The sequence below is a fragment of the Canis lupus genome, chromosome 8, assembly GCF_003254725.2.
Source record: "Canis lupus dingo isolate Sandy chromosome 8, ASM325472v2, whole genome shotgun sequence".
In the NCBI taxonomy this organism is placed as follows: Eukaryota; Metazoa; Chordata; class Mammalia; order Carnivora; family Canidae; genus Canis; species Canis lupus.
The window spans coordinates 39,197,997-39,222,443 of NC_064250.1; the positions used below are offsets into that span (position 1 = coordinate 39,197,997).

At 48.2% G+C, this 24,447-nt stretch overlaps 1 protein-coding gene across 5 annotated transcripts in view; it reads left to right on the plus strand.

Moving 5' to 3' along the window:
• The first annotated feature begins 6,855 nt into the window (after nucleotides 1-6,855).
• The window catches only part of PLEKHG3 (pleckstrin homology and RhoGEF domain containing G3), a 42,442-nt gene continuing 24,850 nt past the window's right edge, over nucleotides 6,856-24,447 (plus strand). The window contains exon 1 of one of the 5 annotated variants that reach the window (XM_049113248.1): nucleotides 6,856-7,103. Coding sequence is in view for 1 of the 5 variants with exons in the window: in XM_049113247.1 (XP_048969204.1) it covers nucleotides 20,615-20,638 (24 nt within the window). In the remaining 4 variants the exon portion in view is untranslated. Of the gene's footprint in view, nucleotides 7,104-18,124; nucleotides 18,271-20,565; nucleotides 20,639-24,447 lie in introns of those variants that run through there. The other 4 variants (XM_049113256.1, XM_049113249.1, XM_049113247.1 and 1 more) reach the window with 4 other exon arrangements.

Genomic DNA, 24,447 nt, shown 5'->3' on the forward strand with positions numbered 1-24,447 from the left:
AGATTTTCAATCCTCTAAGGCAATCTTCTAAGACTGAGAAGTAGGCAGTCATGTAGCAGGAGAGTGAAGAAAAGAGTGGGCCAGGGTGACTGCCACAAAGCACCACCCGTGAAGGGAGGCGAGGTTTCCGTGGGAGTGCCTGGCAGCCAAGGATAGGATAGAAGGGCTCCGTGAGCCTGCTCACTGTTCGGGTGGAGGAAAAGTTATTCCTTGTCCACCTGGGTCAGTTCCTCATTTCTCCTGGAGGAGATGCTGGTGACTTAGGAAAATGGATTGGGTCCCAAGTGCCCTAATCTAGTTCTAACCAACTCATGTTTCCTTTGGGAAACAGAAACCAAAGAAAGAGTAGGCTAATCTGGGCCCCATTGGTTTCTTGGAACAACTGCTCTGTACTCTTTGAGCAAGATATTCTTGGGGAAGCCAGGGCTGAGTCTACCTATTATAGACCTTGGTCTAGGAGAAAAACATCAACAACCAAAATTACAGCTGGGAAGAACTGCCTCCATCTGCAAGTAACTGGGCAATTACCTCCTAATTAAGCTCTTATTCGTTTGTTTTCTGAGCGTTTCAGTATAGTACTCAGTAGGTGCACCCCACCCCGCTTGTCACCAAGGTGTTGAAGATTAAGCATTTCACATGAATCGAGGTGGAACTCTTTCATCCGATTTGTTCCAACATGATGAGGTCTTAAAGCTGTACCCTTTCATCTTTGGAGCACTGGGTTTGCAGGGTTTCTATTTTGAGTCCTGTGCCTCAGGGGAGGAAGAGGAAGCACCAGGAGAGGAAAAGACAAAAGACAGAACTCAGACCACCGTTTTCTCAAGTGTGGTCTAATGGGTCTCTCTTGCATCTGAATCATTTACTATTAAAATGCAGATTCTTGGGGATCAGCTTCAGGCCTGAGTTAGAAACTTCCCAGGTGCTTCTTAGGAATACTGAGGTCTGAAAATCTCAGAGGCAGAAACTCTTGGAGCACCTGGGTGGCTCAGTGGTTGAATGTCTGCCTTTGGCTCAGGTCCTGATCCCATATCAGGCTCCCTGTGGGGAGCCTGCTTCTCCCTTTGCCTATGTCTCTGCTGCTCTGTCTCTCATAAAGAAATAAATAAAACCTTTAAAAAAAGCAGAAAGTCGGGATCCCTGGGTGGCGCAGCGGTTTGGCGCCTGCCTTTGGCCCAGGGCGTGATCCTGGAGACCTGGGATCGAATCCCACGTCAGGCTCTCCGTGCATGGAGCCTGTTTCTCCCTCTGCCTGTGTCTCTGCCTCTCTCTCTCTGTGTGTGACTATCATAAATAAATAAATAACAACAAAAAAGCAGAAAGTCTTATGGAATATTAACAACATAGATAAAGGAAGTGTACAGACAACTCACCACACCATTCCAGCCAATAGTTTCTGAACCCACCCCAGAAAATCTTTCACTTTAGCATTAAGCTGGGGAAAGCCTGGCTGTTCCATGTTTGTACTTCATCTATCTACAGGCGGTGCTGCAAATAGAAAAACGTCTGGCCGAAAAGCCAGAAGTCCAAGAAGGGTCAGTGCATTAACCAATCCCTAGACCACGAAAGGCTGATGTCCGTCTGGTCTCAGGTGTTGTAAATGCTGACTTACAGCCCCTTTATCTGCCGATAACGAAGGTGAACGTAAGTGGATCTCCAGACATGGTTCACACGCGGCTCCCAGGTTCTTGAAAAACCACAAGTGATTGGCAAATGTTTCTATTGCAGACACAAAGTCAAACAAACAGCTCATTTCCTTCAAGAGCTCCTCACAGCAGGGGCTGGGAGTCAGAAGGTAGTAAGGAGCGAGGGGAGGCTTCCTCTCCCTTCCCCCACACCTTCTTCCCCTTTTTGGTGTCAGATTTTTTCTGACACTGGAGTTTAGACTGGCGGAAAGAAGCAATTGATAAAGAACTTCAGGAAGGGGATTTCTATTCTCCCCACCCTCCCAACCCCCAGGCCTTTGCCCTCTCATCAGGGTTACAGACCTTTCATTTTATTCATTTCAGGAAGCTTGGGGCCACAAGGCTCTGAATCACAGTCTTGTAAGGCGCAGAACTTCATTCAGTGTGCTCTGGGGAAATGCAGAGCGGGGGGCCTGCCCACCAAAGATTTTTTTTTTAATTTATTCATGAGAGACACATGCAGAGAGAGGCAGAGACACAGGCAGAGGGAGAAGCAGGCTCCATGCAGGGAGCCCGACATGGGACTCGATCTAAGGACCCCAGGATCACTCCCTGAGCCGAAGACAGGTGCTCAACTGCTGAGCCACCCAGGAGTCCCCCTACCAAAGATTCTGATGGGATTCTGATAGATTCTGATTACAGGCAGCCTGGTAACTCTGGAACAGGTGGTAGTAGTTCACACTTAAAAAAAAAAACAGCTTTATTGATTATATTGCACATGCCACACAGTTCACCCACTTAAAATATACAATTCAGTGTTTGTTTTCTGTATAATCACTATTTTTGTTGCAGGGTTCTTTTCTCATGGAGTTGAAGAATGAATCTAGAGGACACAAAAGAGTGAAGTGAAAGTTTATTAAGTGAAGGTGAGAAGAGGAAGGAAAGAAAAAAACTCGAAGGGGGTCCCGAATGGGTTACCACTGAGGGCTTTTATGGCTGTCTTTTATAGAAAACTGACCAGGGAACATTAATCTCCTTGACGTCACCACTGATAGCACCATGATTACTTCTCCTTTGAACATCTCCTCTCTTGTTTAAGACAAAGAGGTGGTCTGGTTATGTTCCCTTATCTCTGGTTTTGTTACGCCTCAGCATTTCTGGGATTTTTGGCCAGCCTGATCATGTAGCCCCCTACCTATCTCTCCCTCCCTAGCCCTGCCTGTTCCTTACTGGTCTTTAGTGTTTACAGCACTCTAAAAGAAACCTGAACCCTCTTTAGGAGTCACTCCCCATCTCCTCTCCACCCCTAGTCCAGCACTCAGGCAACCAGGAATCTATTTCCTGTCAGTATAGATTTGCTTATTCTGGATAGTTCATATAAATGGAATTATACATATATGGTCCTTTGTGGCTGGCTTCTTAGTGTAATGATTTCAAAGTTCATCTATGCTGTAGCATCAACCAGTATCTCCTTTTTTATGACAAATATTCCATTGTAGAGATATACTTTCATCATTAACTGATGGACATTTGGATTGTGCCTACCTCCTGGCTATTATGAATAATGATGCTATGAAATTCTCTTGGGTGTATATATATATATATATATACATATACACACATACACACCTGGGAGTGGAGCTGCTGAGTCATACATTCACTTGGTTTAACCTTTTATGTATGAGAGTTCTAATTTCTCCACATCCTTGTTAACACTAATTATGTTTTTGATTTTAGCTGTCCTAACGGGTATACAGTTATATGAAATTTCATTAAATTTAGCATACAGTTAATGAAATTTCATTTTTAAAAAACCTTATTTTTGAGAAAAAGGGGTGGGGAGGGGCAGAGGGAGAGAGAGGAGAGAGAAAACCTTATATAGTCAGTGAGGAGCCTGACGTGGGGCTCAATTCCACAATCTTGAGGTCTTGAATTGAGCCAAAATCAAGAGTCCTAGAGCTTAACCGACTGAGCCTCGTAAGCATCCCAAATTTAAAAAAAATTTTTTTTGATTTTTTAAAAAGATTTTATGTATTTATTCATGAGAGACACAGAGAAAGAGAGAGAGAAAGGCAGAGACACATGCAGGGAGCCTGACGTGGGACTCGATTCCGGGTCTCCAGGATCCTGCCCTGGGCTGAAGGCGGCGCTAAACCGCTGAGGCCACCCCCCTTCCCCCCGGGGCTGCCCTTAATTATTTTTTAAGTAGGTTCTACACTCAGGGTGGGGCTAGAAAGCAGGACCCCAGAGATCAAGAGTTGTGTGCTCCGCCTACTGAGCCATCCAGGTGCCCCTCTTTTTTTTTTTTTTTTTTGATTTGCCTTTCCAGGGTGGCTAATGTTGAGCATCTTTTCACATACTTATTGGCCATCTGCCTATCTTCTTTGAAGAAATGTCTTTTTACATTTTTTGCCCATTTTTAAATTGGGTTATTACCTTTTTTATTGAGTTTTAGGGATACTTTACATATTCTACGTAAGATCTCTTTGCAGCAATTTTCTCTCATTTTTGGGGTTGTCTTTTTTACTTGATGCTCTTGAGGCATAAGTTTTAGGTCTTGATGATGTTTAGTTTGTTTTTTCTCTTGTTGCCTGTGGTGCACACTTTGAGAAACATTACTCAAATGCAACTCGAAATGCTTGGTTGGGCTTTTTAGGTCACTTTGGAGGAGAATTTCCTCCTCCATCCCAGCTAGCCTGGGGTTCCTTCTAAGCACAGAGCTTCAGAGGACCTTCACAGTCTTTACACCCCTCCCTCTCCTGAGGTCTACCACAATAGAGCAGCTGAAATGAGTTTGGAAATGTCCTTTATTGTGAAAACTCAATGGTCTTTGTCTCTGGGATTTGAAACTTTGATGCAGATGTTGGCAGCTGCGAGGAAGGAGGAGGGGAAGGGCGGGGAGAAGAAACCCTTCCACTGATTTCCATAGTGAGTCATTTAAATTCTCCGTGCTGTCTTGGTTTTCTCACCCATAAAATGGGGGAGAACACCTCCATCTGCCCATCTCAGTGGGGGTACTGCGAAGATGAATTAATCTGTATTTTTAAAAACACGTTGAGATCTTGGATTAAAGGCATTTCTGGAGCACAAGGTATTATTATAATAATAAATGATTTAATAGGAGGGAGAGTGCAGCCACTAAAGCAAGGATTGGAAGGGGCAGGAAGGAGACAGGCTCTGATCACTGGAGTCTGAGCCCAGACACAGCTTTTTATCCATAGAAGTGAGCTATGATTTCTCACAAACTGGGTTATTTAATCTGAATTCAACATTGCTTTACAGAGTGCTTCCTAAAGGACTTCTGCCATAAGGAAAGATTACAATCTTTTTAGGAAATAAGTTATGTACATGAAAACAATTAGAAGCAAAGCAAGGCATTATGATGAAGTGCTGACTTGAATATAACAGGTGTCAAAAAAGCAGAATAGTTGGTGGTGAAGATCCGCTTTGCCCAGGTCTGTCACACACTTGCTGCATGACCTTACCTCTGTTGCTTCTGAGTGGAACTGTTTAAAAGGCTTAGAGTGGTTAGGACATAGTAAGCACTCAAATGTTAGACCTATCTGGGATCTTGTCAGTCACTGCTTTTGCTGGTTATGTAATCTTGGTCAAATTGCTAGATACCCTCTGATCCTCAGTTATCGGATCTGCAAAATGGGGATAAGGCTACTGACTAGCTCACAGGGTAACTGTGAGGATGGAGGGCGACAATGTAAAGAGTAGCACTGGGCCCTACAAACGGGTAAGCATCCACTAATGAGTTATTATTACTGTCACTGACACTGCTCCCTGCCACAGGAGTGAGAGGTGCACTCAGTAAAGCCTCGGTTAAGTCAAGGGCCTTCTTTGGAACCTGGCATTTGAGGCGGACGGAACGGGATTGACAAGATTGATCAGAGAAGAAAGCAGGATCAAAGAAAGGCAGAAGCACGAGGGAGGACTGCACCCCTGGAAGGCAGGAAGGGACTTGGGGCTTCTCACTTTTCTCTCCAGCCGGGCCCGGCCGGCAGTATCTGGTGGAGGAGCCTCGGCGGCTGTTTACCCCCAAACTCGCTCGGCAATCTCGGCTTTCACCTCCCCAGGAGCAGAGCCTCTGGCAAGGCGGGAGCCGACCCTCCTCTCTGAGGAATGTGGGTCCGCGTCCCGGGCCGCTCAGGCCCAGCGCTTCCCTCGCCCCGCAGTCAGGAGCCGGGAGCCCCGCTGTTTTCACCCCACCCTCTGCCGGGATCCAGTTTCAAAGTCACCTGAAAGCCATTTCCTTCCGCGCCCGTCCTTCTCCTCCCCTCCCCTCCCTGTAAATCACCTGCAGTTTGCATTTGCCCGGAGCAGGTTTTTTTTTTTTTTTTTTTTTTTAAAGCTTGTTTTCTTCTTAAGAACTCTAATGCCTTTGACTATACACACTTGTCTACCCAGAACCCAGTGATTCGATATCAGGGCTCCATTCCTCCTCCCTGGAAACTGGTGACAATGCCTAACCAGCGGGATCTCTCCCGGGGCCTCGCCCTGGGCTTCTCCCCTGCCTCGTGCTGGGACAGCATCTTCTTTCCATCTTTATTGACGAATACTTCTGCGTTTTAAAATTTATGATCTGGCTCGAAACCAGCCTGGCCTCAGTGAGTGCCCCTGACCCCCTTCCAGATGTGGACCTTTCCTTGCTCATGGGATTACATACAGACGGGAAAACCGGAGGCAGGTTCTCCGTCTTTGTTTTTGCAGAAACGTGGTTCTCTCTGGCACGGGTTTCCGCATCCCGTTTCATCCACCCAGCAGCAGCCTTCGGGTGGCCTCCTGCCGAGGTGCCCTTTCCTCCATCCCGGAGGCTTGGATTTAGGTTTGTCAAGGGTCACAGGGACGGAGTTGCGGTGAGGGCTTCAAGACGTGCCTTTCCGATTCAGAAAGGCCGAGGTGACCTGCCCTGCTGGGCTCGAGACCCCCAGGGCGGACCCCGGCTAACGTCTTCCTAGAGAGCCCCCGTTGCTATCCGCACGGCGGGGGCCGTAGGGCTGACACCGGGTGACCCCGCGGCGCGCGGCTCTGGGCCGGGGCGGGGCGCGCGCCCCACCTGCGGGCGTTAATCATTAACGCGCGCGATCCCCTTCAGCCCGGCTCCGGCCCCGAGGCTCCCCGGATCCCCGCGGAGCCGCCGATCGCAGGATCCCCGCGGCCGGCGCGAGTCTCCACCCACTGGAAAAATTCCTGGCCCGCCCCTCCCTCTCCCCTCCCTCCGGCGGCGGCTCCGGCTGGGTCCGCCCGGCCCCGACTTCCTGCCGGGCGCTGGGAAGGCGCGCGCGGGCCGGGGTCCCCGGGGGGCCGCGCGGGCAGCTGGCCGCGTCCCCAACGCCGGGGGCCGGGCCGTGGGCGGGAGCGGCCGCAGCCTCCGTCCCCGCCGAGAGCGACTTTCAAACTCGCGCCTGCGTCGCGGCCGCACCTGGGCAGCCCCGCGCGCCGAGCGTGCGGGACCCGGCGGGCGGCGACCGCGCGGTGAGTGGCCCTCGGCCCCCTCCCCTCGGCCCGTGGCAGCGCCCGGAGCCCCCCAGGCCCCCACGCCCCGGGGCCCTCGCCCCAGCCCCCCGAGGAGGGCCCGGGCTGCGTCGGCGCCTTCCAGGGCGCCCCCCCAGGGCTCCCCCCATGGCTCCCCGGACCCCGCGGCGGGGGTGTCGGAGCGCGCGGGGCTCGTGCGCGGAGACGCGGTCTGTCCGCAGCCCCCACCCCGGAAACCAGAGGAGCGCGCGCCAGGTGGCTCCGGGAGGCCCGCGCGCTGCGCCCGCCCCCCCCCCCCCCCCCGCGGTAGCCCGAGGGCTGCCCCTGCCTGGGAGTGCGGGACTCGGGCCGGGCGGACCCTTGCGGGGAAGCACCCGGCTCTGATCCAGGGAGCCCGAGGGGCGCCAGCAGCTGGGCCCGGGGGCTGCCACATGGTGCTGGTTCTTGGGAGGGATTGGCGTGGGTCCCGGAGCGTCCCATGGAGCTGGGATGTTGGGAGCCGAAGGCATGGAGGCCACTGCCTTGCCTCTGTCTGCCTCGACCTCGCCCACTCCTGAAATCTGTTTGGTTATTTTCCTCCCCATCCTCAGCCCTTTGGTTTGGAAAGACTGGGGTAAGACGTGCAAATTTGAAATTTCAAGACATTTTTAGGTAGCTACTGTGACTCTTTGGAGCTGGTTTTGAAAACAAAGAAGGGAGTGGGCAATGTAATGGTCGGAGGCTGGAGAGGTGTGGCCTTGGGGGGGGGGGCGGTGTTAGTGGCCGCGGTCGCAGTTTGATCCTTGACGCCACTTTCTAAACTGTCTGCACATGAGGGAGGCAGCTTCTGCGCCGGGGCCCCTAGGGAGGCGACTCTCACTGCATTATCCTACATGGAACCCCAGACCGGGGGTTCCCAGAGTCTTCCCAGCCCTGCCTCTGCATGTAGCCCAATCACATCGACCTTACTTAAGAAGTAATAAGTGGGGAGAGTAATGACAGCCCAGGACCGGCTTCCCTTCTGAGCACATTGCCTACTTCCTTTTAGGAAAGTGTCTTTCCAGCACCTTCCTTGCTGACTGGGAATGGAATCCTGATTGACTTAAGCTGGGGATGACTTCGTTCCAACCATCCCCAACAGAAAACCTAGAGAGTCAGAACCAAAGGAAGGTGTACCCCTTCTGTCATTCACCCCTTCCAGTGATCCTGGGTGCCTCATCAACCTTCTAAGCCTGCTGTTCATACTCTTGCTGCTTCTGCTGAACCTATTCCTGGCGGCTGGACAACCCCTTGGCTCCCTGGTATCTTGCTCTGGGGATGGGGCAGGGAGTCAGCATGGGGTAAACCAAGTCCTAAAAGCAGAGGGAGTGGTTTAGGAGTTGTTTCGGAGGCTTTTCCACTACATTTTATTAGATGTGGCCTATCAGGAAGAGTGGAAAGAGCACTGGCCTATGAGTCCAGCACAGGATTTTCCTTGAATTTTAATCCTGGTTCTACCACCTGGTTCTACCGTCAAAATTGGTGGAGTCGCCACCTCTGATTAGCCTACTCTGCACATGAAGGCAGCAGAGCCCAGAGATGTGAGGTGGCTTGAGCCTGGTCCTTGTTGGCCAAACAGGGACTAGAACTCAGATTTTCTGCTCTGGCTAATCCATGCTTTCTCTAACATGACCTGGGCAAATCCTAGACCTTTCAGACTCAGTTTCCACTGAGAGAAGCAGGGTACTTGCCTTCTCTTCCTTATAGAGGTTGTAGTAAGGATCAAATGAAGCCAGACATGTGGAAGGTGCTCCATAAACTACTGTTAAAAATAAAGGGCTCAAAAAAAAGGGGGGGCGCTCACTGTGGCTGGGGGGGGGGGCGGCTTGTGAGAGCTTTAAAGTTTACTGGATATGTCCCATGTGTGCCATAGGAGATGGTAAATACCAGGACCCAGGGTGAACGTTTACATCCATGGCCTGCGATATCTCAGCCCCAGAGTAAACATTTGGCTTACCAAATCCACAGCTAACCCAGGGTCACTGTGTTTACACTGGAGGAGGCCAAAGGCCATGGCCTGAGGGATGACCAGGGCTGGAGGGGAAAAGGGACTGTGTTCCAGACCTGTGGCTTGCCCCTTCACCTCCACCCTCTCTCAGAATCTTGTGAAGTCTCTGGCTCCAAGCCTGGAGGGGTTGCCACAAGCCCAAGCTGGGGCACTGGCTTTGGAGGGTTAATCGTGGTGTCGACTAGCTATTCTGTGTTGTGTTGGGGTTTGAGGGGACTCTTGGGAGGGTGTTGCCTTTGCAGCTGCACTGAAGCCCTCTTCAGCTCCTCATTTGCTTCCTCCGCCCTCCCCGCCCCAGGCTGCTCCTCTGGCCCAGGCCTCTGCCTCTCTGGCCAGCTGCATGTCCATAGGCCTTTGTTCCAGGGCTGCCTGCCCACCCTCCCCAGCAGGAGCCCTCAGGCTAGGGCCTTGGCAGCTGGAAATCACTACTGTGCAGGAAGGCTGTATTGGAGTCCACAGGGGACTTGACAGACCTTCCTTTCCTCCTGTGGGCTCCTTTAGGGCCTCTAACTTGCTCCTGGCCGGCCACACTCTCACTGTCTTCTCTCATCTCTCCTTCCCATGAATGGTTGGATAGTCCTTTGTTTTTCTTCCTAGAATTATGCTTCATAGTTCTATTTTTAAGTATTTGTTCTTCAACATTTATTTGGCACCTACTGTATATGAATGTAGATGCAGGGGACACAGCAGTGAACAGAATCTACAGATATTGACCTGGAACTGACTTGTAGTGGGGGAAGCTGACAGCGAACAAGATAGAAAGTGAAATAGAAAGCATGTCACTGATAAGTAGAAACATGTGATAGGGAAGGTGGACACGCATCCCCACGGAGGGAGTGAGATGGCATTTTAGATGGGGTGGCCTGGGAAGCCTCCTGAGCAAGAGATATTGAAGATAATGCCTGAGGGAAGTATTTCCCTTCATCTCTTATCACCTTTGCTTGAATCCCAGTTGGAGCAACCCACTGTGGGATTGGGGGGCAGGGTTTGGAATCAGATGCAGCTGGGTTAGGATCCCAGCTTTGCAGCTTGCTAGCCCCGTGGTGCTGAACTCCTGAGCCTGTGTTTCCCACCTGTAAAATGGAGTTAGTCATCCTACCTACCACATACGGTATTGTGTGAGAATGAACAATGGAGAATGTGTGTTGAATGCTCAGCAAAGCCCACGGAGGTGTTCAGTAAATGATAGTCTTATTTCTCCAACCAAATTGTGCAGGGGTAGCCCACGATATTTAATGCCATTGCTAAGGACTCTGGATGAAAGGCTTTGTGTTTCAGGTGTTGGGATTGGGTGGGGAATTGGAAGGAGGTAAAAACAGAAACCCTAGTTAGGGCAGACTTTCTAGTTAGATTTTCCTGCCCTATCCTAGATTTCCAACGGTTGGGGGTGAGGATGCAGGACTCCCAGGTGTGTGCTGCTTCCTCCATGACAGGGTGAACTGGGGGCAGCCTTGTCCCTCCCTTGCTTTGGAATTCCCCCAGCTTCTAACCAACCCTGATGAATCACACCATGGTCCCTGGCATTTCTACCCGGACTCCCAGCTGGGAAGGCTATCTGCTCCTCTCCCAGCCTCCTGTAGATAAGTTTTGTTCAGAGGAGTGAAAGGGGTGAGGAAGATGGGGGAGAGGGGGGAGGGCAGGGCAGATGGCATAGGTGGTGAGAGGATTCTGATGGAGCCTTATCTCAGGTCCTGCCTGGACTCAACTGCTCAGTCTTCCACTGCATCCACCCAGTCTATAGAGTCTCTTCTCTCAGCTGGAACCGCAGACCTCAAAGGGAGGGGCCTGATCTAAGACTGCTGTCAAAGTTGTGGTGAGTGGTTTCCTGGGGGCCCTGCCCTGGCTCAGGAAGCAGGGATGGGCTGTGCTGTGGAGGGCGAGGCCCAGGGAAGTGGTCATCAACTAGACCACACCCCCTGAAGGCCCTGTGGCACATGCAGTACAGCCAGGCAGGCCCTGTGGTGAAGGACCTTTCTGCCAATTGGTGCCTAGAGACTTCATAGTTATAATCTGGCCTTAGAGGAAGTGCAGAGATGGCCCTGAACTGCTCCAGCATTTTTGTGAGTTTTGGGTGATCTGAAATCAGAAGGAAAACTGGGTAGGGTCCACTATCCCGTGATCAGAAGGAAGGTGCATCTGGAGACACTTGGCAGCATCTCTGGGAGTTAGCTGTCTGGAATGACGGCCAGTCCCCTCAACTGGGTCTCTGCTTGGTGCTCCTTATTTTGATTCGAAGCTCTCTGAGGGCAGGAACTGTGCTTGATTCATCTTTGTTTCCGTACAGCACAGAGAGCAGTATCAAGTGTAATCAACAGGGTGTGATGAGCCTGTGCTGAGGTCCCATCCTGGGAGTAATCTGGGCTTGGTGGTCTCACTTGCTCCAGCTTTTTATTCCAGGGGAGTTGTGGGGGAGAAGGCAGTGGTGGGGGTTTGGGCCCACCTGGGTGGGCTGTTGACACCTGGGAACGCAGGCAAAGGGAGAGCCAGGCTTTTTATAGTTCTCTGGTTGGCCTTTGGGGATGGGGAGGGAGCCCTGGTTTAAGCTTGGGGAATGGATTTTTTTTTTAAGATTTTATTTATTTATTCATGATAGACATAGAGAGAGAGAGGCAGAGACACAGGCAGAGGGAGAAGCAGGCTCCATGCCGGGAGCCCGATGCGGGACTCGATCCGGGACTCGATCCCGGGACTCCAGGAATCGCGCCCTGGGCCAAAGGCAGGCGCCAAACCGCTGAGCCACCCAGGGATCCCCATCAGGGAATGGATTTTTAAAGGACTCTTAAACTGTTAACTGCTGAGCACATTGTGGGGCTAGACACAGGACCCGCACAAGGTTCTAATGGGCTCACTGGTGGCTGTGTATGCAGCCTTTTGGGAAACACAGTTTGGGATTCCTCGAAGTTGTTGGGGTCTGGCTGAGAATGCAGGGAGGTGCAAGAGGAATGAAGTCTAGTTCTTACTGTGGTAACAGGATCTCAGGAGGAGAGATGGGTTCTACAGGTACTGGAAGCTCCTAAAAACTCCTACATCCTTTATTCCCCAGGCTGAAGATTGTGTGTGTATGTGTACATTGGAGGTTCTTGAGCAATCGTTGGTCAGTGTTTGTTGACAGGAAAAGGGAACCAGTATTCATGTAGTCTCTATCTGTCCTGCACATTGCTACATCCCCAGTGTTTGCTGCATATCCAATAAATATTTTTTTAAAGATTTTTAAAATTTATTTGAGAGAAAGAGCACATGGAGGGGGGGGCAAAGGGAGAGGGAGAAGCAGACTCCCTGCTGAGCAGAGAGCCCATTGTGTGGGGGGTGATGGGAGAGTCGTGGGGCTTGATCTCAGGACCCCAGGATCAGGACTTGAGCCACGCAGGCGCACCTCCAATAAATATTTTTTGTATAAGTGAAACCCTACTGTGTAATGAAACCCTTAGGAATTAAATTTTCACACTCTTCACAAATATTCTATTCTTATATAAAAATGCCTGGGATAGTTAGGAAAGTTAATCCGTGGTCAGCTGCTGGGGCAGAGGGGCAGGCAGCTGTATGTCTGCAGCCTAGAGAAGTGCCAGGGTGCTGGAGTCACTGGGACCAGCCCCGTCAGGCCTGCTGCAGGGCTTGCCCCCACGCAGATTGGGCCCAAAGCGGACAGTGCGGTGTGCTTGTAGTTTTGAGTATAATTCATCCCGTAACAGGTCCCATAATATCCCACAGAAGGCAGTGGTGGGGCTCACCTCTTTTATGCTCTTCAGGACTCGCCCTCCCTGTAGCCTTGCTTATCTGCATATAGCTGACGGGGCCTCAGATCAGCCAGGACTCAAGTTCCTACATTTTTTTCATGCCAGCTCCCTCAGACTGCGTTTGACATTTATTTTTATTTTTTTAAAAGATTTTATTTATTTATTCACAAGAGATACAGAGAGACAGAGACACAGGCAGAGGGAGAAGCAGGCTCCATGCAGAGAGCCCGATGTGGGACTCGATCCCAGGACTCCAGGATCACCCCCTGGTCTGAAGGCAGGCGCTAAACCGCTGAGCCACCCAGGGATCCCTCTCCATTTAACTTTTATATATATGTCGTGCCGTCCTCTTTCCAAGCTGGCAACTGAAAGGGAGCAGCAAAAGAAAGACTGTGAAGAGACCAGTAGAGAGCAAAAATGACCACCAAGGAACTGAGGGTTGACAATAAGAGTGGACAGAGGTCAAATAGCAGGAAGAGCAAGTCCTAGCGTCAGAGCCAGGGTCTCTGATTTAGGAAGAATGGCTAGGTACACCTTGGCCATTGGAGGGATTATCATTTTGATAATTGATGCCTTGCTGTAGTTGTGACCTTGAGTCATCCAGAAAAGGTTAAATTATGCTCCCTTGACTGTTTAGGAAGGCATGCGAGGAAGCCGTAACGTATTTTGAAAAGATTCCTGGCCAGATTGACTTAAAGTTTAAAAAGTGTGGATACTTAGGTAATAATATCACTACTCCTCTCAACAAGGTGAAATAAGTGGTGTTACCACAGGTAAGGAAATGTAGTCCACACAGGGTTGGAAATTCATCCAGGATCACTCACCCAGACTTGCCAGGAATGAGGTTTGCACTTTTGGATGACCTTGGGGCACAGGCGCTCACTCAGTTTTACCCTGGGCTATTTCTTTTTTTTTACCCAATACTATTTCAAAAACTCTCTTAAAAATGTGGCTTTTTGGACAACCGTCGCCATGGGGGGCGAGGAGTGAGTCCAGGTTTTAATGTTTTTTATTTAGTACAGCAGAGACAGGTCCAACCCTAATTCAGCTCCACCCAGGTAGACTGCCAATTATCCCAAAGGGTACTTGTCTTAGTAGACACAAGAATGCTTTCAGTACATTTACATTTTAAGCATCTGCCTGGGTGCCACACAGCACTTTCAGAGGCCAGAAAATGACAGGGAGGAGCTGCAGTTTCAAACATCCCAGGCCTCTTTCCATCAAGAGCTTTGTTCCTTTGTTTTGGTTTTGGATGCTGCTGGAAGGTGCTCTGGTGTGCAGTGTTGGTGCTGGTTGCTCCAGTCAGTCTCTAGGAGGCTGGGGCCCACCCCTGCCTAGGAACTCGGACCTGACTCCCTGTTCCACCATCCAGACCTGGCAAATGGTCATTGTATCATACTTGCCTCTCTCATTTATCATAGAGCTAGAATGGTACACATGCAATTGAAGCTCCTTTTTCTCGGGGAAACTTTTCTCTTCCCCTCCCTCCCCCAAAGTAACATTCTCCTGAAAGTAGTGTTTATTGTACCTTTGCATGTTTTTATATTTTTTGCTGTTGTCTATAATCGTGTTGTTTTAATTTTGACATATATAACATCATATTGAGTGTGTTCTTGAATTTTTATCCAACATTGTTATCTAGATTTATCCATGTCGATATATTTAAATTTCATTTATTCCTTCAACTGTTGTGTGGTATCTATTGTATAATTATATCACAGTTCCTTTATCAATGGACATTTAGGTTGTTTCTAATTCTTTCGCCACTATAAATAATAATGTGTTGAATGTGTGCCAGTCTTTTCTACTCAGCAGCGGTAGTAGTCAAGATACCATGAAACAGGGTCCCCAGATGATTTGTAACTAATTTAAGTTCTTAGCAGAAATAGGAGAACTCCTATTTCACTAACTTTAGATTGTGTCTTTCAATCTGGTAGGTATGAAATGGTATTTAAAAATTATTTAAAACAAGGGTTTTTTTTTTTTAATTTTTTTTAATTTTTTTTTTTTTAATTTACTTATGATAGTCACAGAGAGAGAGAGAGACAGGCAGAGACACAGGCAGAGGGAGAAGCAAGCTCCACGCAGGGAGCCCGATGTGGGACTCGATCCTGGGTTTCCAGGATCACACCCTGGGCCGAAGGCAGGCGCCAAACCGCTGAGCCACCCGGGCTGCCCTAAAACAAGGGTTTTTAAACATTAACACTTTGATTGTAGGTAGGGACAAGCACTTTTTTCCTGTTTATTGGCCAATCATGTTATTCTGAGTCTTTGCCCTTTACATTAATTTATTTTTTTTTAACTGGGTAATACATCCACGTGATTCAAACTCCAAAAGAGAACAGAGTGAAAAGGTTCCCACCCGTGTTCTACAGCCCCCAGCTTCCATGCCCACACTGCCCACACATGGTATAGCTTCTTGTGGACTTTTCCAGAGTTTTAATTGCCATTGCCTTGGCGTGCCTGAGTCCCTCAGTTAAGTGTCTGAGTTCACTTTGGCTCAGGTCGCCTTCTCATGGGTCATGAGCTTGGCTTGCATCAGGCTCCATGGTCAGCAGGGAGTCTGCTTGAGATTCTCTTCCTCTCCTTCTACCCCCCACCCCCTACCACTTTTGCGCTTTCTCAGATTAAAAAATGTAATTGCCATTGCCTTTTTCTTGTTGATTTCTAGGAGTTAAAATATGTATGTTAAATAATCTTTTAGGTTATATTCATTACATGGAACTGTGGGGTGTCTTTACTAACATCATTTTTTCATAAGGAAATTTTAATTTAATGTCAGATTTACAAATCTTTTGTTTGTACTTTCTCTTGTTCAAGAAATCCTCTCCTACTCTGATTTTATAAATATTTTATATATTTTCTTGTAAATATAAGTTATGCTTCCCATGCTTACATTTTATTTTATTTTATTTTATTTATTTATTTATTTTTTTATGTATTTATGATAGTCACAGAGAGAGAGAGAGAGGCAGAGACACAGGCAGAGGGAGAAGCAGGCTCCATGCACCGGGAGCCGGATGTGGGATTCGATCCCGGGTCTCCAGAATCGCGCCCCGGGCCAAAGGCAGGCGCCAAACCGCTGCGCCACCCAGGGATCCCCCATGCTTACATTTTAAATTCACCTGGAATGTATTTTCTTTATATGAAACTAGATCTCAACTCTGGCTCCACCACTAAAGCCTTATGAGGAACTTTAAAAAAGAAAGTACTGATGTCAGAGTCTTGGTTTGATGTCAGCTCAAACCAATAAAATAAAAATATCTTGGGGTGGGGCCCAGGCATGTTTATGAAATGGGCAGGTGACTTTTATGTCCAACCAAGGTGGAGAACCACTCAACCGTCTAAGACCAAACTGATTTTATTTTTTCCAGAGGAATAGCCAAACTTTCCAGTATTAGTTATTGATTAGTCTATATTTTTCCCAAGTATTACTTTTAAGATTTGACTGACTGATTTATAACTTTGAGGTATATTTCACATCTCTTATAATTCATCCATGTCAACTGTTCAGTGGTTTTTAGTATATTTACAGAGTCGTGCAACCATTACCGCTATCTAATCCTAAAACATTTTTATCCTCCCACAAAGAAACCCTGTATCCGTTAGCAGTCATTTCCCATTCTCCCCATCTCCCATCCCCACGCAACCATGAATCTTTCTCTGCATTTGCCTATTCTGGATATTTCACATAAATGAGTTCATAAGTATGTAATGTATTATGACTAGCTTCTTCCACTTAGCGTGATGTTTTCAAGAGTCAAGCATGTTGTGGAATGTTATCAGACCTTCATTCTTCCTTTTTATTGCCAAAAAATCCATCATATGGATAAACTGCATTTTATCTTTTCATCAGTTAATGGGCATTTGAACTCTTTCCACATTTTGGCTATTATGAATAATGCTGCTGTGAACAGTTATGTACAGCTTTTTATACAGATGTATTTTTAATTTTCTTAGGCATACAATTTCCTGGACACATGGTAACTCTTTTTTTTAAATTTTTATTTTATTTTATTTATTTTTTTCATGGTAACTCTTTTACTTTTTGAGGAACTGCTAAATTGTTTTTCAAATAAGCCTCACTATTTTACATTCTTACCAGAAGTGTGCAAAGATTCTAATTTCTCCACATGCTCACTAACACTTGTTATTTAACACTGTTTAGATTTTAGCCATCCTAGTGGTATGCAGTGATGTTGTGTGTGTGTGTGTGTGTGTGTGTGTGTGTGTGTGTGTTTAAGATTTTATTTATTCATTCATGAGAGACAGAGAGAGAGAGAGGCAGAGACACAGGCAGAGGGAGAAGCAGGCTTCATGCAGGGAGCCCGATGTGGGACTCGATTCTGGGTCTCCAGGATCAGACCCTGCACTGAAGGCGGCGCTAAACTGCTGAGCCCCCCGGGCTGCCTTATTTTGTGTGTGTGTGTGTGTGTGTGTGTGTTTTAAGTGTGGTTTTGATTGCAATTCCCTAGTGACTTATGATGTTGAGCATATTCTCATGTGCTTATTGGCCATTTGTATATCTTCTTTATAGAACTATCCAAATCTTTGCCTTTTTTTTTTTTAAAGATTTTATTTATTCATGAGAGAGAGAGAGAGAGAAAGAGAGAGGCAGAGACACAGGCAGAGGGAGAAGTAGGCTCCTCGCAGGAGCCCGATGTAGGACTCTATCCCCAGACCTTGGGATCATGCCCTGAGCGGAAGACAGATGCTCAACCGCTGAGCCACCCAGGCGTCCCAATCTGCCCATTTTTAAGTTGAGTTTTGTTACTATTGTTGTAAGGGTACCTTAGATGTTCTGGTTACAAGTTCATTGATAGATATATGATTTCCAACCATATTCTCCCATTTTGTGATTGGTCTTTCACTTTTTTTTTTATGCAAAAGCTAAGGCAAAATGCATCATATACCCAAATGTAAGACCTAAAACTATAAAACTTTTTAAAATAATTTTTAAATTTTTATTTATTTATGATAGTCACAGAGAGAGAGAGAGAGGCAGAGGGAGAAGCAGGCTCCATGCACCGGGAGCCCGACGTGGGATTCGATCCCGGGTCTCCAGGATCGCGCCCTGGGCCGAAGGCAGGCGCTAAACCGCTGCGCCACCCAGGGTTCCCTAAAACTATAAAACTCTTACAAGAAATCATAGGAGTAAACCTTGGTCAATTTGGATGAGCAATGGTTTCGTAAATATCAAAATTAGATACACCAAAACAAGTAGATAAACCAGATTTTATGTTTTTTTTTTTTTTTTTTAGGATTTTATTTATTCATGAGAGACACACAGAGAGAGAGGCAGAGACATAGGCAGAGAGAGAAGCAGGCTCCATGCAGGGACCCCGATGCGGTACTCAATCCCAGGACCCCGCGATCATGACCTCGGTCGAAGGCATGTGCCCAACTGGTGAGCCACCCAGGTGTCCCAATAAACTAGATTTTATCAAAATTAAAAACTTTAGCATTCCAAAGGGCACGATCATGAAAGTTAAAAAAAAAAATTTAGTTCTTGAAGTACCAATTTGTTCAATCTTTTTACTCCCTTGTGGATGGTTTCTTTTGTTGTATAGTTAGTAATTTTATACTCAGCTCCTCTTCAGTGGTTGCAGGGAGTGTGATGCTTAAAAGTAAGATATTTTAGAAGTTTGCACTTACTGGTGATGATGAGGTCTAGGACATACGATGAAACGTGTGGGTGGGTGGCAAGGTGGAGTAGAGGAAAGGACTTTTGGAAGGGTCTTCCCCCTAGAACTTTGCATGTCTGCCTGATTCTTACATAGGACTCTGCTCAAGATTCACCTTCTCATAGTCTTTTTCTAAACCTCTCCACCAAATAACATCCTCATCTCCCACTCACTCTTTTTTCTTTTTTTAAAGATTTTATTTTTATTTGGAGGAAAGAGAGAGCACAAGCAGGAGGAGGGGCAAAAGGAGAGGTATAAGCAGATTCCTTGCTGAGCAGGGAGCCAGATGTGGGCCCTGGAATCAAGACCTGAGCTGAAGGCAGATGCTTAACTGACTGAGCCACCCAGGCACTCCCCTGGCTTTTAAAAATATTTTATTTGTTAAAGAGAGAGTACCCCACTCTCTTTTCTCTGCTTTAATCTTCTTTATGACATTTATCACTATCTAGAAATACATTAGTCATTTGTCTACCTTTTGTGTCCTTCTTCTCTATTGGAAGGTAAGCTCCTCAATGGCAAGGATTTGTCTTATGTATTGTTGTGTTCTCACCACCTGGCACATGGTTTATACTGCCGATAAATGTTAGCGGGTTTGAGTAATCCTATCTTCAGAAGGAAGTCATCTCAGCCTTGACTGCAGCTTTCAGCTAGCTGGGCTGGGTCTAAGCAGGCAGTAAAGAAGAGGTGAACAGCTTGGCTCTCCATTCCCAAACCTTTTTCTGAGCCTCCACTGGGGATGTCTTTTTTTTTCCTCTAAGAGCTCAGAAAATACCATCTACCTCATGTGCTTCATTTCAGCCTTTTTCTGGCATGTTTTGCACAGCTTCCAAAATCCGCAGTAGGCATTTGAGTGTCAGAAAACCTGGAGGCAGAAGGGTATACCGCCCCACCCCCCATCTGATTCTTACCTGTAGGAGGCTGTAATTGAGTTAAGAAGATAGAACCTTCACAGAAGACACTTTAGGTACTTGCCACTCATTGAGCTGCTCTCCCGTGAGTTCCTCTTGCTGTGACAGGGTATAAGGTCACATAAGAGAAAGGCAGCCTGTGTCCTGGTCCTTGGGCCATCCTCAATGGGCAATATAAACCATTCCTGGAAACTTCTAGAAGGGAATTATGAATTTCCAGGTGACTCCATTTTGCCCTCTTTCTGAGGTTGCCCCATAGTGTAAGAACTTGGTCCGAGCAAAGTGTTACTTGTAAAACTTGAAGTGCCTGAGGGCACAAGGTGGGCTGAGGGAGTGCCATATACATCTCAAGCCCCACCATGGGAGGCAGTGTTGAGGAATGGTGAACTCTGGAAGCAGGGATTCCAGAAAACCACAGAGCTCTCCCTCCTACCTCCCTGTTTGGCCCTTGGGTAAGTGAACACATGGCTCTGGACCTTGGGGTTGTGAGGAGATTACATAGAGATTGTGTTCGGCACAATGTCTGGTGCACCCTAATAACACGCTAGTTGGTATTCCAATTTGGCATTTGGGGAGCCACTTGTACCTCAGTTTCCTGATCCCTAAAACAGGGATAATAATGCGTGCTGCCCACCTGCCCCTTCCCTGTGCTCCTGGCTGTTATAAGGACAAGGGTTAATATCCTCAGGCTTTGAGGGCCTGGGGTGGGGGAGGAGCCACATAAATGGAGTATTGTTGTGCTGGTGAATGATCTGGCTTTGTTCAAGTGTCTTCAGTATTTGACTTCCTGCAGTTAGTGTCGCCTTGTGTTAATTGCTCAGATCTGCGCAGGTCCTCAGTGGGGCTGTGCTTACCTGCCAGACCGTGACCCGGGTCCTCACCCAGAGGGGACCTGCTGAATTAGGGGGAGATGCCTCATTTCCTCCGTCAAGGGCCCCCCAGGAATCAGGAATGAAAGAAATGCAGAAAGTATGACCCACACGCGGAACTGGTTCTGAATAGGACATTTATTGGAGAGGTTTTGCAGGAGGCGGCGGGCACTTTAATTCCCGAGGCTGTTGGTGGCAGCTCGCTGCTCGCCCCAAGCCTGTTAACTGCTCGGCTGCCGGGGCTGGGAGGATGCAGCTCCCTGGCCCCAGGCGGCCCTGTCAGTGCTCCGATGGGAGCCCTTTTGAGGAAAGCGGTAGGTACCCGGCTGAGGCCAGGCCAGGGGGCTCAAGGGGGCCTGCCCAGAACTCTCAGCTCTGGGCCTCCAGGCCTTTATAAACTCCCCTGCCAAACCTGGCCAGCCCCAGGTTTGGGGGCACAAGGTAGGTTTCTCCCTTGGGGGTCGGAAACTGAGGAACCCCATGGATGCAGGTATAGGAGAGCGGTTTCTTTTTCTCCTATCCTGCCCTGGTTTCTTCTAGTGGATCTGTCAGTTGTGGATGAGTAAGAACAAGACAACCCTGTGTTTCTTTTTTGGAGGAGACTGTAGACAGTTCTGTTGGGGGTTTTAGAGGGTCTCCTGGTATCTGAACATTCAGAGTTGGGCGATTTAGAAAAGAGACTGCTGTTGGAGGGACCCAGCACAGAAGCGCATACGCACTGGGAAAAGCAGAGTTAATCTCCTACTTCTTCCTGAAGTTTCTTTTTTCCCAGAATCCACAGAGGGTAGTTATTTTCGATAAAATCAAGTGGTGGCAGGTCAACAAACGAAAGGAAGCTCTCTCCCACCCTCCTTCACCCCGGATGGATGCTGCCAGGCAGGGGCTGTGCCCACCACTTCCGGAGCTCAGGGTCACAGGAGCAGGGAGACCAGGGGGCAGATTGCCACCTTGACTTGGCTATATTTTTTAACCTTGAATCAAGGCCTAGGTTTTCCAGGAGCGGAACTGCTGCCTGGGCTGTGCTGCTCTACACCACGTGTATCCCCTCACCCGAGAATCTGGGGTTTGGTGATAGCTGACCCTCCTGTCTGCATTCTGGTCTCTTAACCTCTCAATTAAGGGACAAAGTGCCTTTTCTCCCTCCTGGGAACTGGTTGGATGAGTTTCTTGGGCCTCTCTGGTTGAGGCCCCTTGGTAGGGAAGGTGAGGGACCTGGGGGGTGGGGGCAGGTGCTATGGGGTGGAGAGAGGGGCTGTCCTGGGCTCTGGGAGAGGAAGCGAATGAGGCCTTGCTGTCCGAAGGGCTGGCTGTCTTTGAGAGTTGACACGTGGGAATCTATTGCCTGCCTTCTAAAGGAAAATCCACTTTCCTAACTTCTCTGGGTTCAGGCATCAGGCCCAAGAATCAGCATCCAGGGTAAATATGGGGCCAGGGGTGGGGGCCTTCGGAGCACTTTTGCTGTAGTGCCCAAGAAATGGGGAAGGCCCAGGTGGATTGATGGATGGCAGTATGGCAGCAGATCACAGAAGGGGGCTGCTCACGTTAATGTACTTTTCTGGGTCTGGATGGTCTGGATGGTCATGCTTAGAATTAGAGAGGAAGTTGCATTTGGGGGAGCCACCCTGTTGGCAGCCTTGCCAACTAGTTTCTGATTTGCTTGGGGAGAGAAAGGATTTGGGGAGGGAAGAAAGCCCTCAGGTGGTGAGATGTACTCTGACCAACTCCCAGCCCAGTAGAGAGCTTTGGCCTGGAATCCCAGGCCAAAATGGGACATTTTGTTCCAATGAAGCCCCACGTCTCAAGTTTTCTAGAATCTCTGATCTCTCCCTGCTTTCAGAAGCATGTAATTCACACAAAGCTTTGTTTCTTCACCTTTCTTGGGTCCGCATTGCTCCCGCCCGCCACACAAGGGTTGGAATAGGTCTCCCTCTTTCTAGCAGATGTTTCTCTGGGTCATTCTCTTTCTCCTCCCTGATGCGCTCTGTGAATAGTCCGCGCCTTCTAGGGCCTGTTGATTCTTCCTGAACATTCTTTGGCCATAGGGACACAGGCTACCATAGCCCCACATGCTGTGTGTGCCTTTTTAGGGCCATCCTTACACCTCATCTCCTAGAGTCTCAGTAGGTGTGGCTCGGGCATGTCCTTTCCCACAAAGCCACTGTCGATGCATCCTCCAGTCTGTCCGATTCCTTCCAGCCTGGCTTCTTGCTGCCAGCTGCCCTAAGTCCTTTGAAGGTCCAGGTCCTTTTGGGACTCAGCTCTCCCATGCTGCTGCCTTTGCATCAGGGGCCTTCCGTCTCTTCTTCACTTGGCAAGTAAAAGCCTGTTCATCCCTCAAGGCACATCTGAAATATCGCCTCTTTTAAAGCTGTCCAGGACCCCCAGGTTGTACCAGCTACTCCTTCTGTTAGCACAGTTGATGTATTCGTACCTTCTACACCAGGACTCAAGGCATTGCCTTATGCATGATGTGTTTATATGGCTGTTTTTCCTTCTAGAATTCGGTTCCTCAAAGACCAAGAGACAATGTCTTATTCATTTTAGCATTGTGTTCAGAAGCGTGGAATGAATTGCCGAACTGGAGACAGTCTTGAACTCCCATACTGTTCATGACCCCATTCTTTACCTCCTTTTGTTATTGGGGCACTTGTCTTGCTTCTCCTGATAGAGGATCAGCTCTTGAGAGCTGGCTGTGTGTGTGATTCATCTCTGTCTCCCACAAGGCTGCCACAGTGTCTGTGCAAAGTGAGTGCTTGAAAATACTTGTCCAGTGAATTCTGAAGCTCACAACTTAGGAAGGGCAGGGACTGTTATCCCTAAATGAGAGGGTAGACGTTGTGGCACAAATTGCTCACTGGCTTGTTCCTTTATCATCCAGCTGTTTGGGAGCAGAACTGGGGCTGGTTTTGAGCAGTGCTGGCTGGAGTCTCTGGGCTCATTCATACACATTTTGTTGCTCTCTCCCTCTTTGATAATCCCTGCGATTTATTTATTTTTTATTAAAAGATTTTATTTATTTATTCATGAGAAACAGAGAGAGAGGGAGAGGGAGAAGCAGGCCCCATGCAGGGAGCCTGATGCGGGACTCGATCCTGGGTCTCCAGGATCAGGCCCTGGGTGAAGGTGACATTAAACCACTGAGCCACCAGGCTGCCCTTCCCTGTGATTTAGGACATGGGTGAACAGCAAGGCTTTTCCTAGTACCTTGTGTTTTTGTCGTATGTCCTAGATCTTCACATGTGCACTTTGAAGCTGGATTTCATTTTTTCTTTAAAACTGAAGAGCCAGGGCAGCCTGGGTGGCTCAGCGGTTTAGCACCACCTTCAGCCCAGCACATGATCCTGGAGACCCAGGATCGAGTCCCACATCGGGCTCCCTGCATGGAGCCTGCTTCTTCCTTTGCCTGTCTCTGCCTCTCTCTCTCTCTCTCTCTCTCTCTGTCTCTCATGAATAAATAAAGAAAATCTTTAAACAAAAACAAAAACAAACCAAAGAGCCAGTGTTAAGGGTGGTTTTTACTGATCACTTATTTTTGCTTTTGCCACTTTGCATTTCCTTAAGTTCTGTTCCTGCTTACGCCTGTTGTCTTCCATGCTTCTGCTCCTCTTTAGCTCCTGGCAGTACATGCTCTCTTTCCCTGCGGAACCCTGAGGCCTGTGCCTTGCCTGCTACAGCAAAGGGCTCTGACTCACTTATACTTCATCTTTTGGTTTGCCTTTCTCTTGGGCATGGATATCAGACTGTGTTCCTTTCCAGCTGAATTGCTTTATATTTTCCCATATAAGATCATGGTTTGAATGGATGTTGGGATTATAGATGGTGGGGGAGGATTAGGTCATGCTAGTTCACCAAGTTTAGTACTTTTATCTTTATTATTAATTTGAGATGTGGGTAAACATTTTAGGCACAAATCAGAAAAAAAAATCTGTCCCAGTGCTCGTGAACAAATAGTAATTAATCTATCCGTACTTGTCATCCTACCACTCATGGTGGGTTTACTGTGCGTCATATGTGGTACGGATTGCTCTTTCTTCTCACTCTTGAAGACCAGGGAGGCTGGTGCTTTTGTTCTCCTTTTGCAGATGAGGAACTTGAAGCTCAGTCTGGTCAAGTGGCTTGCTCA